General features: G+C 39.5%; 2 protein-coding genes across 3 annotated transcripts; one reads left to right on the forward strand and one right to left on the reverse strand.

Annotated features, from left to right (window-relative positions):
- Positions 1-3,009: 3,009 nt before the first annotated feature.
- On the reverse strand, positions 3,010-6,281 carry LOC135435812 (alpha-tocopherol transfer protein). 2 transcript variants are annotated; one of them, XM_064693030.1, is made up of 6 exons: positions 6,157-6,281; positions 4,421-4,565; positions 4,263-4,357; positions 3,581-3,925; positions 3,342-3,520; positions 3,010-3,272 (listed from the first exon to the last, which is right to left on the reverse strand). In XM_064693030.1, exons 2-6 carry the CDS (start codon positions 4,554-4,556, stop codon positions 3,155-3,157), a joined length of 873 nt encoding a protein of 290 aa, XP_064549100.1. In that variant the 5' UTR covers positions 4,557-4,565; positions 6,157-6,281; the 3' UTR covers positions 3,010-3,154. The 2 variants fall into 2 exon arrangements, with proteins under 2 accessions (XP_064549100.1, XP_064549099.1); XM_064693029.1 differs by lacking the exon at positions 6,157-6,281 and adding an exon at positions 5,037-5,192.
- Positions 6,282-7,545: 1,264 nt separating this feature from the next.
- Positions 7,546-14,447, forward strand: Top2 (topoisomerase 2). Its single transcript, XM_064693031.1, has 5 exons — positions 7,546-7,827; positions 9,010-9,606; positions 9,666-10,934; positions 11,367-13,511; positions 13,576-14,447. Exons 2-5 carry the CDS (start codon positions 9,043-9,045, stop codon positions 13,936-13,938), a joined length of 4,341 nt encoding a protein of 1,446 aa, XP_064549101.1. The 5' UTR covers positions 7,546-7,827; positions 9,010-9,042; the 3' UTR covers positions 13,939-14,447.
- The last annotated feature ends 362 nt before the right edge of the window (positions 14,448-14,809 follow it).

Genomic DNA, 14,809 nt, shown 5'->3' on the forward strand with positions numbered 1-14,809 from the left:
TATACTACAGATAATAATACTTTATTCAGACCTTGGCCCTATCCACTTTTTCACACTCAAAAATTAACCATATTATACGAGGGCCACATTTGTGGGCGTCGCCCAGCTGTCAACTGTCAGTCAACTCTGACATTTGGACATGCCGTACCTGACCTTTTTTCAGAGACACTCCTCAGCACACAGCTCAGCCGAGAGGGTGACATTTGCTGGCAACCCTAAACTGTGAGCGTGTGCCTGCTTTTGTAATTGTTTCCTAATGAGCTCTATAACCACTCATCGCCCCGTCAACCCTGTACCCCTCGTGTCATCCCATCCGTTAGCCAATGTCGTTGGTTATCACGAGTCGCAGTTTATCATTCACTCATTGGCAGAATGTTAGCCGAAAACAAGAAAGGACAATAAATAATGGCCAGCGATTTGTAAACAACATGAAGTCAACCAAAACCAAAAAGCAGCGTAACTGACCTCGGCTTGGGGTGAGTCCAAAAACCCCTCCCCACCTACAAGGACCCTGAATTATCCCATAAATAAACTGCCGGCAAATATAATTGAAATATTTGCTGTCAATGTGTTGACTTCCGTTGGCGTCGCCCGGCACCGGCTCCGGATACGGCTACGGCTACGGGCATCGTCTTCTCGCCCGGAGGCGAAGGTGTAAACTGTATAAATGGCGGCTCGTTATGACCCTGGTTAACACACACACAGACACGCAGTCAGCAGCGGCCAGCACGACGAGCACTGCTTCATCGATGAGGCACCACCATGCTTGATAAATGGTTGCCATATTTATCTCTTTTAAGCTTCTCTGTGGTTGGGACAGTTGCTATGCGTGGGATTAAGCTATAAACGCTGTTTAATGATGAGGATTTTGGATAACGACGTTTCCTCAGGAATCAGATTATAAAGTCAAAGTCTTTGGTAAAAAGTTAAAGTTCTAGGCTAAGAAAAAAAACTCGAAGTTCTAGGCTAGGAGATCTAGGGAAGCCCCGAATTCAGAGAGGACTACAATAGTTTATCAATTTTTTTTTTGGATTTTCACAACGATTTTCAAAATTCAGCAATCCAAAATGATTTTCTTAAACTTTTTTCAAACAATTTTCCAGAATCTTTCCGCTAACATCGCAACTTTTATGAAAAACAGTCTTGTAACTCTTACGAAGCTGTGGTCAATCAATCATCTCATCTGTCAATCAATCAATCAGTTTTGTAGAAACATACATATATAGAAAGAATTGTATCGAATTATTCCGAATGCTTTTCATTTATAATCGATGTGTATGTATGTGTATTGTAATATTATAAGAATTTCCCATTTTTTTCACGCATATATTTGTAGACAAAATAATCAGTTAAGAAAGATATTTGTCTACATTTCGCCAAAAAATCTCTCCTTGACTTGTGCGTATACATATGTGGCATATGTTGAATATAAGAAGAAATGGTTTCCCCGCCCCGCTGCCTATCCATTCCCCTTGCCAATAAAACACAAATAAATAATGTGCTCGCCAGCCATAAATTATATTCAGTTCAGCCTTTGGCTCGGCACACGTGTTACTCAGAGCTGAGCTAATAACGGGACAGTGTCCGTATACCCCAACTCAGATGTAGGCTATGTTTCCGTCTGTTCTTTATATTATTTTTTTCTCTCGCTCTCCCTCTCTCTCTCTCTCGCTCACTCTCTTTCTGTTTTTTGGGCTACTGTTCCCCATAAATATTTGAGCAATAAATTTTTTAATCTTGTCGCTTTAATCGCCCAAATGGCGCACACATAGAGATTATGTCCGGAGACAACTGGGCGACCCCTTGGCACCAAAATCAATTTCACTATCGTTTTCACTGACCAAACTGGTAGGGGGACGGGTCAGCAGGAGGGGGCGGGGGTTAACTTTTTTTTACTGTTTGTTTGTGTGCGTAGACTTGGAGCAGCTTCCGGTGCCAAAGAATTCAATATAAAAAAAAAAGATATATGGTATATCAAACATATTTGTGAGGCGCAAAAATATTTATGTGCTGTGGCACTGTTTGGTGTGCTGCATTTTATGCGTTGTCCAACACTCAATTACCATAACGGCAAATCACAGCCAGCCAGTGGTACCATCTCGCTCTAACTACCCTAACGCATTTTGCATATAAAACACATAAAACGAACATGTCGAGTAATTGTCTTCAACTCTGGGTTTCTTGACCGGAACCAATTTTCAATATGGACTCGTTTCCTCATTTGATTTGCTCGGTCTGTTGTTGTTGTTGTTGTTGTTGTTGTTGTTGTTGTTGTTGTTGTTGTAGTTGTTATTGTTATTGCCTCAGGGCAGTTGTCATTTTTGGTTTTTTGTTGTCGCCAAATGTGTGGCGCATTAAATTTTATGGAATACACCAGATCTAACCTCAAAGTGTGTGGTGCCCTAACCTCAAATGGTTATTTGCTTTTTGATTTTTATATGCGGAAAATATGATCAGCTCGAAAATATGTTTGTATGATTTAGGAACAGGAAAATGGAATTCTGAAAAGGTGAGTCCTTTTACTAAAGAATATTGAAGTGCCTAACAGCTGAAAATGGTGAAGACCCGGAAAGTCTAAAGCTGGTAAATCGCAAATAACAGACCTAAACTAACATTATTTGATTAATAACTTCAAATTGTTATTTGTTTTTTGCTGAACATAACTTAATATATGCATATTTAATCAGATATGCATAAGTTTAGAAAATAAATAACAATAAATAAAATGATATAAAAGCTAATACAAATCTATAAAGTGTATACACAATAATCAAACTTAACACTCCTTATAGAGTTTGGTAGGTTAAGTATAACAGAATATTAAAAGTTATTTTCAGTTATGCTTAAAATTGGTCCGAGAGCAGATTTTAAAGGAATGCAGAAAATTAAATATTCATCAGATTTGAGAGATTCAAGCATAAAAGCTAACCTCCAAATTTTGTTATCCTAACCTCAAATGTGTATTATTACTTCAATTAGTATTCCAAGTAATTCATTAGTAGAGCTATATATTAAAATAAGACCGGGTCTTTTATTTTGTATATTTTCTCTTAATTCGTAATGTGTCCTTAAAATTAAAATAATGCTTTTATGAAGATTATTTAATTTTTAAGAGAGCATTAAACCGCAGAACATCAAAGAGAATTAAAGATTGCTAATCGAAAATAAAGCCTAATTGTTCCATGTCCTTTTGAATCACACTGCTTGCGCACTGATGCTGCAACATATCCAACCAGAGCGTATAGGAATAATCCTCATGCATACCGCCATAACTGTCGGATTGATGATGAAATTTAGTTATTCTTTAAATAGATTGCAAAGAACCCCTTAGAAAAACTTACCGCTTGGGCAAATGCTCGGGATAAATGTGCTCGTGCAAGGAGCTCATATCGCTTCCATGTATAAAGAGTCGTTCACGCATGGACGCGTTGAGAAAGGGCTTAAAAATCTTGAAAGCCGCATTAAATAGCCAGTTCTGATTGACTATATGCAGGGCGGCGGTTCGTATGGGCATGGAGGTCTGCAAGAAAGAAGAACTCGAATTTTAAATTGAATTTAGACAGATCTTTGCCGCACGCACCACAAGCAGGGCAATCATTTTCTGTGCCACACTGGGACTTAGATGTAGCATATGTTCCAGACCCAAATCCTTTAAATCGAATATGGCCACCCCGCCCATTATTTGTGAGATGGGCTCGAGGGAGCCGAGTTCCTGCAACAAAATAGTTGCCCTAAAAATATCGTCCACAGTAACGCGATTTGGTCGCCACAATCCAAAGTGATAGATAAGTATGCGATGTCCCAACTGATCACGATATGGCGTTACAGTCAATATATTCTCATCGCCGAGATGACGCAAATCCAAAGGACGGACTTTCTCGTAGTAATTTTTGTTCTCTTCACGAAATTTGTAATAATTGCAGATCTGTAAAGGTAAATAGTTGATAAACACTAAAAGATATCATTCATATATATAAAACCAAACTTTGTCTGGAAAGAGGTTTATCATTGAATTTAAAATCAGTTTTTCTCCCAATTTGTGCACACGATGACCTCCATCTTCCAACCAGTTCATGGATTTTTCCAATGAATTTTTTTCAAAAAAAATCTTTAAATAGTCCAATTTTTCGGAGAGAATTTTCTAAAACCAAGCTCATAAAAGCTATCGTGAAAATTCAACCATGCGTTCGTCAATCAATACGTCAGTCAATTAGTATTTCATTAAAAAATCGTTGTAAATAAATTAGTTTAGGTAAACCCACCAATCTGTAGCTATTCTCAATTTTCCAGTAGCGCGCGCGCAGAAACTTCTCCAGATATTTGTCATCATTGCGATGCGGCTGACAGTCCTTGCGCTCTGTATAATGTTTAAAACCATTTTTAGTCGGTTTTCTTCAGGCGTACATCATTCACAAATTACCCAAGATATAATTGCGAAATTGTGCAATCGTCTCCTGTTTTGTCTTCGGGCATTCTCCCTGTGACTCTGCTATGAGTCGTATGCTCTCTGGTACTTCCTCCTCGGTGATATTTAATTTGTGCTCTATGGCAGGCATGGCTCGGGCCTTTAGAAAGAGAATGGATCAAAGAAGAAGAGTAAACAAAATGTTGGGCTACATGTTGCATAAATTCATATATGACTTTCGTTACGCTACTCTCTCCAATGCAGCCATTGCAACACTGCACTCAAATGTTGCTAAGGTGGCATGTTGCTAAACTCTTACTTGTTGCTGAGCGAGTTGTTTGAATGTTGCGAGCGTAAAATTTAGCAAAAACAAACTTGACGTGAGTCGCACAAAGTTTTTTTTGTTAATTTCAAACGCGAGAATTAAAACAATAATTAAGTGCACAGAACGAGAAATTTTGTTAACCTCACGTGTCTCATTGTTAGCAGCATTTTGTTTTGTTTTGTTTGTTTTTTATTTTTACTGGGGCTAAACTTGAAGTGCCGCCTGTAATTGAACTTGGCATTGGCGGCACTTTGAAGCTTGACTTTAAAGCAATTGCCTGAGTCATTTGGTGTCTTTTTATTTTACCATTTTGTTTCGATTTTTCTATTCCTTCACCAGTTGGGCAACGTTCGACTTCAAGTTTGAAACTGAGTCCGCGTATCACACCAAATGTTTTCAATCCCATGCAATATACATATAAACAAAAACAAAACAAAGGCACATTTTTGCGATAACAAAATGAGGCAGCGACAGCGATTATCGCTTTAACCCAGTCCGAAATCTCTTCCTGAACTCAACCGAGCTGAACTCAACACCCAATTGCTCAAAAACCTGATAAGGGTAACGTCTCTTCCATTCTGTTCCAATGTATTTTGCTACTCTGATCGCTTTCGAGCACGTAGCAAATTTTCGCGTTAATGTCTCATCTTAGTAAACAATTGAAAAAAAAAAAAAAAACAGCCCCGGGCCACTTTACATGACAAAGTGCATTGGGTACATTAACTTAGGTACTTAACTCCTTGTTTGCATTCGCTCGAGAAGTTAACACTTTGTGTGGATAAAACGGAGCAGAGCAGGGGCAGCGGTAATTAAGAATTAACCTATGCACAAGATTTAAATATCAGCTTATGCTCAGAAAAAAACTTAGTTTTGATCTAGCAACAAGACGTTTTTAAAAAGAAATATTTATTTTATTCAGCTTAAACTCTTTTGTTATTCAATAAATTTTGATAGATGAGATAACATGCATTTCTCCTGTCAATCAAACTTTCCAATCAGCTAATTGCGTGCCAATTTTGTGGTCAAGTTCCAAATTCCAGATCACAGGCTCAATTCGTAAATATTATCACGCGTTGCAGGCTGTTGAGCTTTAATGCATTTTACAATGTGTAACCAGCGATAATTGCTAAAGAATGCAGGCCTATCTTGAATGTATTTTAATCTTAAGTTCAAGAGTTAATGAACCGCTTTTCAAGTTATGATGCGTTAATTCTGTCTGCACTTTACTTAATTGGCAAATGAAAAAACAAACAATCGGACTGAATGCAATAACAAGAAAGTGTTCTGCATAAATTTCTCAAACTTGTTTGCTTTTATTTATATTATATTATATACCGGTTTTAATAATTCATATCAATTATAGCAGGTGCATTTACTTTTCAACTAGTATTATTAATCTTCAAAATACACTTTTTATTTGAATTACCAAGTAAATATTTGTGGGCAACTTATTTAGCTTTTCTATAGGTATTGATGTTTTTCACGCACAGCAGATCTCTGATATTTTTTATAATTATATACTCCGAATTGTAAACTTTATACTATTCTTCGAAATTCAAACTCAACAGCTGTCAATGCGAAGACTTCGTGTCGCACAACTTTGTTTTAAGACTGACTCAAAGATCGTTTAGAACAAAACGTTTTATGCCCCCAGCACTCAGAACAAAACTCAGAGAAAACCCGTATTCAAGCCGGGTAACGAGTTAAATTAAAAGCATCAAGTTCTATGTGCTGTAAGAAAATAAAACAAAACAATAAAACGAAGATGTTGTACACTAGTAAAATAATATCAAGCATTAAATTCATAAAAGAATTTATGAAGAGAAGTGTATTTTCTTATTTTTAAGATATCTTATTTAAGATAACTGTGTGCCAAGTTTACACTGCTAACTCAAAAAAACGGCATTGATGATAAAATACTATTAACTAAATTCTCTATGTCTGTGTCATAAGCTCATTGTTAGGGTAACTGCATGTTATTAAATGCCAGTGAGAGTGAAAATATTATGTAGCCGTAAACTTGCAGCTAATCGGAAGGCTAAAAATGGAGGCCACAGCTTGATGATGAAGTTTCTGATACTCTTGTATGTATGTATGTATGCATGTAATAAGAGATGCTGTGCAAGTTCAATGAGCTTTAATGACGTCACCCCGTTAAGTACAGACAATGTGTAAGTCGTTATTGCTGAGTAACTGACCTATACGATTACTTGCAATTTTAACTTCCCTTCTCGCATCAATCTAAAACTGAGCATTCGTGGCTTATACAAATATGTGTTAAAAAAAAAAAACTAGTTTCAGTTGCAAGTGCAACAAACCTTTTGTTGGCGTTGGTCAAGGTCAGTTGGACGTGGTCGAGGACCAAAAAACTTGTTTTTAGTCGGCCAGGCCTCTCCTAGTCGCATTAACCTTAAATGTGCGTGAATTTAGCATGATATTTAGCAATAATCATTTCTGAGAATTAGCGAAATCTGACTATTATAAGCATAATTTGGAGATTTTATGAAAGCTTAAGTTAACCTTTTCATAATTGTGAATGCCTTCACCGTTTGGCCAGTAAAAACGGGTTAGTTATAAATCTGAACCAAACTTTGTGTATAAACAAGATGCTGCTACAGAATTTAAATATAACTGTTACTTTTCCAATTCACATCGATTGTTACGTGCAATATCAAACAAAATGTCAAACAGGTGGCAGCACTAGTGTTGATTTCTATCTGTTTCATGCCTGTTGCAATACAAATTCAGCACTTTCCTAGGTCTGGCAACATCTGCTTCACGTATCGATAAATATATCGAAAGAGGAACCATCGTCTGTACTCTTGGCTTGGCGACGACGGGTGATTGTGCAGCCAAGAAATTTTCACCAATTACATTTTATTGTAAAGTCCGTTTTATTTAGTGTTACAACTAATTGATAGCGTGTAATATAGAATTAAGTGTTACTGTGCAACTAAAACGTGCAGTACAAATCAAAGACCAACGCAGAAAATAAAATAAAGTGCGGCGGCGTCTACTGTGTGTGCAAATTCTGCAGTCGCTGTCGCGAGTTGGTTTCGTCAAAGCAGCCACTAAATTCACACAAATAACTGAAAAGGTAAGCAAAATGGTGTTTGGCATAATAAAACTGAATGAAAAGAGTTCAAGCAAACTATCTATAGAGTCTTTTGTTAAAGTGAGTTGAGAATTAAACGCTTTTTACCCGTTGGCGTCGCATTTGCAAATTAAAAATGGCGCTGCCCATGTAGATAGAATTTTTGTGCGCAAGTTGTGTATACGAAATACCTTTACGAAGGCAATTGTAGAAGTTGGGCTTTTAAATGCCCTTTATATATACACACGATTTTTTTGGTAAAATGATATTTATAGCATATTTCATAGACTAAACAGCAAAGCCGGCAAAGCCGCTCACACAGATACACACGCATACAAAGGCACGCGTAAATATATTTGCGCTAAGTTTGCGTTTTTTTTTTGTGGGTGCAACTGAACGTGGCGCACTTACAAACATACAGTTGCATTACATAATGCTGCAAATATTCTTAAAAATGTATTTCTTACTTTTTGTCTTGCAAATGTTTTTCGTTTTGTAATTGTTGTTGACGCATAAGCAGCCGGCTCAACTGGCCCGCCTAAAGACAGGGCTGTTATACATACACAAACACTGCATTGCGCGCGTCTTTCATGCTAGAATATTATTACAAAATGTAATAAGTCTTAATATGTACATGCTGCTGAACTTTTATATTAAGCTTATCAGTATTGAGTATACCAATAAAGGAAGAATACATTAAACTTAAACCAAATATTTAATTTGGTTCACAGTTTGTGTTAAAAGAAAGTAGTTGTGCCTAAATGTTTGTGTATTTGTGTGCGCGCCAAAAAAAAAGCATTGAAAACTATTTTTACGCCCTATGCAGAGTACTTCAGTTTTGTCACGAAATGCGCTACACATTAAAGGCAACATCTTCAGCCATAATAAGCATATATATTCCTGACGAACAATATAAACAGTTACGTTTGGCATAGTTCCTTATTTTTTTTATTGATGCAGGCACAACGGGTTTTCCATTAAGAAATCAAGCTATGTTTGCAGTTAAAAGCATTTTAATGTCTGTAAGGGTATTTAAACTTCGACATCCCGAATATATCTTTTTTTCTTCCACTCATTGCTAATCACAATTTATGCTACGGCTTTCTATTCGTAAACAAAGCAGCGTGCTTGTGGGTACAGTTATGTTGAGTTGCTTTTAACCATTTTTGGTGTTTTTATTTTTAGCACGTGCAACACTGCGGCAGCAAAGTCGTCATTATGGAGAATGGTAAAGGTAAAGGCGGCATGTCCATCGAACAGATGTACCAGAAGAAATCGCAGCTGGAGCATATTCTTTTGCGTCCGGATTCATATATTGGATCCGTGGAGTTTACCAAGGAGCTAATGTGGGTACATGATGTGGAAAAGAATCGCATGGTGCAACGTGAGATATCATTTGTGCCGGGACTTTACAAGATATTCGATGAGATTCTGGTGAATGCGGCTGATAATAAGCAGCGCGACAAGATGATGAATACGATTAAAGTTGATATTGATCCGGAGCGGAATCTTGTGTCCATTTGGAATAATGGTCAGGGCATACCGGTTACGATGCACAAGGACGAGAATATGTATGTGCCCACGATGATATTTGGTCATCTTTTGACGTCATCCAATTACAATGATGATGAGAAGAAGGTAACTGGTGGTCGTAATGGCTACGGTGCCAAATTGTGCAACATTTTCTCGACCAGCTTCACCGTGGAAACGGCGACAAGGAAGTATAGGAAGTGCTTCAAGCAGACCTGGGGCAACAACATGGGAAAATCGGGCGATCCAGTTGTAAGTACCAAATACGGATGCCAAATTCTAAGCCTTAACTAATAACAGTCTCCTTTTAGATTTCAGATTTTAATGGCACCGATTACACGAAAATAACATTCAGCCCCGACTTAACTAAGTTTAAAATGGAATCATTGGATAATGATATAGTGGCGCTTATGTCGCGTCGCGCCTACGATGTGGCAGCATCCACGAAGGGCGTGTCTGTGTTCTTGAACGGCACCAAGGTGCCGGTGAAGGGCTTCAAGGATTACATTGATTTATTTATCAAGAATACAGATGATGAGGCTGGCCAGCCTCTTAAGGTGGTATACGAGGCGTGCGGCGATCGCTGGGAAATTGCTTGTTGCCCCTCGGATCGTGGCTTTCAGCAGGTCTCGTTTGTTAATTCAATAGCAACCACCAAGGGTGGTCGCCATGTCGATCATGTGGTTGACAATGTCATCAAGCAGCTGATTGAGGTGCTCAAGAAGAAGAACAAGAATGGCATCAGTATAAAACCGTTTCAAGTGCGCAACCATTTGTGGATATTTGTGAATTGCCTGATCGAGAATCCCACGTTTGACTCGCAGACCAAAGAGAACATGACACTGCAGGCCAAAAGCTTTGGCTCCAAGTGTGTGCTCTCTGAGAAGTTCATTTCTAATGTATCGAAGGCTGGCATTGTAGAGTCTGTTCTGGCCTGGGCCAAGTTTAAAGCACAGAATGATATTGCCAAAACTGGCGGCAAGAAATCACATAAAATCAAAGGCATACCCAAGCTGGAGGATGCCAATGAGGCCGGCACCAAAAATTCCATAATGTGTACCCTTATTCTCACCGAGGGAGACTCGGCTAAATCCTTAGCTGTCTCCGGTCTGGGCGTCATCGGACGCAACTACTATGGGGTCTTTCCGCTGCGCGGTAAGCTGCTTAATGTGCGCGAGGCCACCTTCAAGCAGCTCACGGAGAATGCTGAGATCAATAATCTGTGCAAGATTATTGGACTGCAGTACAAGAAGAAATATCTGACCACAGATGATCTAAAGACGTTGCGATATGGCAAAGTTATGATCATGACTGATCAGGATCAGGATGGTTCCCATATTAAGGGTTTACTGATCAATTTCATACACACCAATTGGCCAGAACTTTTGCGTTTGCCCTTCCTCGAGGAGTTCATAACGCCCATTGTGAAGGCATCGAAAAAGAACGAAGAGATTTCCTTCTATTCGCTGCCCGAATTTGAGGAATGGAAAATGGATACGGCCAATCATCATACGTTCAATATCAAATACTATAAGGGTCTCGGTACTTCCACTTCCAAGGAGGCAAAAGAATATTTCCAGGTGGGCTTTACGGTTTATATTATCAATTGTATTAATATATTTTTGTTAGTTCGTCGTTAGTAACTCCCCTAAGAATAAGTCTTTCATGCAAAGAAACTGAATGAATATCTTTATACTGTGCACAAACCAAGGCGCCTTCAACTGCCACATTGGTAGTTACCATTAGGAACCTTTTATGATATTACAATTTATATTTCAAAACTTCTTGATCTAACTAGTCAATGAAAAGCTTCTTAACTATGATTTCAACTGTATAATATAGCTGTCATAGGAATAACTGCTCATTACGTGCCTGTCCCAAGAACTTACCAACCGATGATTAAATCTGTTATTTTTTTTTTTAAGAGTTGATACACATGTTTAAATTTTTATTTTATAAACTCTAAAAACGAAAAATTGATCTAATTTGAAATCTAATTTTTTCATTCAAAGGATATGGAGCGCCATCGGATCCTTTTCAAATACGATGGCCAGGTGGATGACGATAACATTGTAATGGCCTTTGCCAAGAAGCATGTGGAGTCGCGCAAAACCTGGCTAACCAATCACATGGACGAGGTGAAGCGTCGCAAGCAATTGGGTCTGCCGGAGCGTTATCTGTACACCAAGGGCACAAAGCATGTTAGCTACTCGGACTTTATCAATCTGGAGCTGGTGCTTTTCTCGAATGCGGACAACGAACGTTCCATACCCAGTCTGGTGGATGGCCTCAAGCCCGGTCAGCGTAAGGTCATGTTTACGTGCTTCAAGCGTAACGATAAGCGTGAGGTTAAAGTGGCCCAATTGTCGGGTTCGGTGGCTGAAATGTCAGCCTATCATCACGGCGAGGTGTCGCTGCAGATGACCATTGTGAATTTGGCACAGAATTTTGTGGGCTCAAACAATATCAATTTGCTGGAGCCTCGCGGTCAATTCGGTACACGTCTCACTGGTGGCAAGGATTGTGCGAGCGCTCGTTATATTTTCACATTGATGTCGCCGCTTACCCGTCTCATCTATCATCCGTTGGATGATCCCCTGCTGCAGTATCAGGTGGATGATGGTCAGCGCATTGAGCCATTATGGTATATTCCCATTATACCCATGGTCCTGGTGAATGGCGCCGAGGGCATCGGCACCGGTTGGTCCACCAAAATAGCCAATTATAATCCGCGCGAGCTTATTAACAATTTGCGGCGCATGATCAATGGTGAGGAGCCGTTGCCATTGCATCCATGGTACAAGAATTTTACCGGCTCCATGGACTACGTCTCTGATGGTCGTTACGTACATTCGGGCAACATTCAAATACTTCCCGATAATCGCATAGAGATCACTGAGTTGCCCGTTGGCGTCTGGACGCAAAACTACAAGGAGAACGTGCTGGAAGTTTTGTCCAATGGCACCGAGAAGGTGAAGGCAGTTGTATCCGAATATCGTGAATACCATACAGACTCCACAGTGCGTTTTGTCGTCAGTTTCGCGCCGGGTGAATTTGAGCGTCTGCGCAGGGAGCCTGGCGGTTTCCATCGTGTGTTTAAGCTGAGCTCATCATTATCCACAAACCAGATGCACGCCTTCGATGAGAACAATTGCCTGCGTCGATTTCCGTCGCCTAAGGATTTATTGATGGAGTTTTATAAACTGCGCTTGGAATACTATAATCGCCGCAAGGATTATCTTGTGGGTCAGCTGACGGCACAATCAGATCGTCTTAGCGATCAGGCCCGCTTCATTTTGGAGAAGTGCGAGAAAAAGTTGACGATTGAGAATAAACAGCGCAAGGCTATGATTGAGGAGCTTATCAAGCGTGGCTATCGTCCTGATCCTGTCAAGGAATGGCAACGACGGATCAAAATGGAGGAGGCCGAAGCAGCCGACGATGATGACGATGAGGAGGAGGAGAGTGCAGAGTCGGCTACGACTAGCAGCAAGAAGGTCAAAAAAGAAGTAGATCCCGAAAAGGCCTTCCAGAAGCTAACGGAGGTCAAGAAATTTGACTATCTGCTGGGCATGTCCATGTGGATGTTGACAGAGGAACGAAAGAACGAGCTGCTGAAGCAGCGTGATCTCAAATTGGCCGAGCTGGATAATCTAATGAAGAAGACGCCAACTCATCTGTGGATGGATGATCTCGATAATCTTGAAACCAAGCTGAACGAGGTCGAGGAGAAGGAGCGACTCGAGGAACAGGGCGTCAATCTTAAGCAGGCCAAGGCCATGAAGGGTCAAAAGCCAGCAACAGTCCGTGGCAAAAAGGGAAAAATCGCCGCTGGCAATGCAGACATCTTTCCCGATCCCATTGGCGAACGTGTGGCATTTAAGATCACTGATGATCTAATCAAGAAATTCCAAGCCGCCTCAATGGTCGCCGTCAAGGCTAAGGAGCGGATCACCAAGGCTAAAGTCGAAAAGAAGGAAACTGTCGAAGAGGTCGACGATTTCGATGTCTTGGTCGAGGGCGGCGCTACAAAAACCTCGCCCAAGGCTAAGAAAGCACCAGTCCTCAAAAAGGAGCCAGCCGAGAAGAAGCCGCGTCAAAAGAAGGAGAACGGCGATGGACTTAAGCAGGCCAAACTTGACTTTTCCAAGTCTAAGGTAAGTTTCATGACTGTAGCTATTTGCTGGTGTCCTTTATTAATTTCCCATACCCGATAATTAGGCCACAAAGAAGGATTCCCTTGATGAGAGTACCGGGGATGTCGAAATGGAAACGTTACGTGTGGAGCGGCCTGGTCGCCGTGCCGCTAGTAAGAAAATCGACTACTCTTTCCTATTATCGGATGATGAGGGTGGCAATGAAGCAGCCAGCGCACCAGGAAACAACGATGATGGCGATGAGGATATCGAGGATTCACCCATCAAACGGCCGGCGGCGGCAAAGCGTCAACGTGACGACGACAGCAGCGGCGGTGGTGCCAAGAAGAAGAAGGCACCCAAAAAGCGAATCGCCATCGAAAGCGACAGCAGCGATGCTGAAATTGAATGCTTAGACGATGACGATGATTCCGATTTCGAGGCATAAGCTGTATAGGCATAGAGAGTCAATATTTTCCAGCAGATGTTATGCTCATTGCTCCTGGATCTACTCCTGGTATATTATTACAAATATTTTACCAAAAAAGATACCGAATGCATAGAATACAAATTGTGTTTAAGGTCATAAACTTGGTTAAAATTAGTAAAGGAAAAAGTATTTCTAATATACGAATGCGAAACGTTCATATAAACATAGAAAATTAAGGAATTTTTAAAGCATTGCAGTTTGTCCACTTCATGTTTCAAAATTTCCTCACTCTTGATTATTCTATTTATATTGTGTAACAAATTCGCAACATTCTTTCAGTTTTTAGTTTTTAACAAGGAGAACGATAAACAACAAAAACAAAAAAAGAAAAATAAGCGATAATCCACCACTTCATAAAATACAAATCACTCTTTAATCTATCAATTATCATGTTTTGTAAACATAGTTTGTAGTCACATACAATACAATTTTTTTCATGTAAATAAAATGTATTTTACGCATTCTAACTGTTTTATTTGTGTTCTCAAATGTAAATGACGATGCAGGGGAACCAATTCTACGGCTCTTGAAACATATAGCTCGCAAATTAAAACATACTGAAAATAAATTTCTTTATGATTTCGAATATTTTCCTTTTAATTAATTACTAGCATATGAAGAAAATGAAATAGCGGGCTTCCAGAACTTAGAAACAACCACATAAAATAATTGGCAAAATAGAAATTCTTGATAAAATGCTTGAAGATAACTTAAAAACAAATTGGTATCACTGGATTTTTTAGTAAAAAAGAAAAGGGAAAATGAAGTATAGCTCCAAATATATACATAGTAATGTATGAATCTTTTATAAAGAGTTCATATCGATCAA

The sequence above is a fragment of the Drosophila montana genome, unplaced genomic scaffold (assembly GCF_035044405.1).
Source record: "Drosophila montana isolate Dmon_TW-CO22-7 unplaced genomic scaffold, ASM3504440v1 contig_3729_1, whole genome shotgun sequence".
Taxonomy (NCBI): domain Eukaryota; kingdom Metazoa; phylum Arthropoda; class Insecta; order Diptera; family Drosophilidae; genus Drosophila; species Drosophila montana.

Excerpts from the sequence above, each read along its gene's own strand:
- LOC135435812 (XM_064693029.1), bottom strand. Across the intron at positions 3,926-4,262 it reads TTGAGAATAGCTACAGATTG|ATCTGCAATTATTACAAATT; the intron begins GTGGGTTTACCT and ends TTACCTTTACAG. Across the intron at positions 3,521-3,580 it reads AAATGATTGCCCTGCTTGTG|ACCTCCATGCCCATACGAAC; the intron begins GTGCGTGCGGCA and ends TCTTTCTTGCAG.
- Top2 (XM_064693031.1), top strand. The coding sequence starts at position 9,043 with ATGGAGAATGGTAAAGGTAAAGGCGGCATGTCCATCGAACAGATGTAC. Across the intron at positions 10,935-11,366 it reads AGGCAAAAGAATATTTCCAG|GATATGGAGCGCCATCGGAT; the intron begins GTGGGCTTTACG and ends TTTCATTCAAAG. Across the intron at positions 13,512-13,575 it reads TTGACTTTTCCAAGTCTAAG|GCCACAAAGAAGGATTCCCT; the intron begins GTAAGTTTCATG and ends CCCGATAATTAG.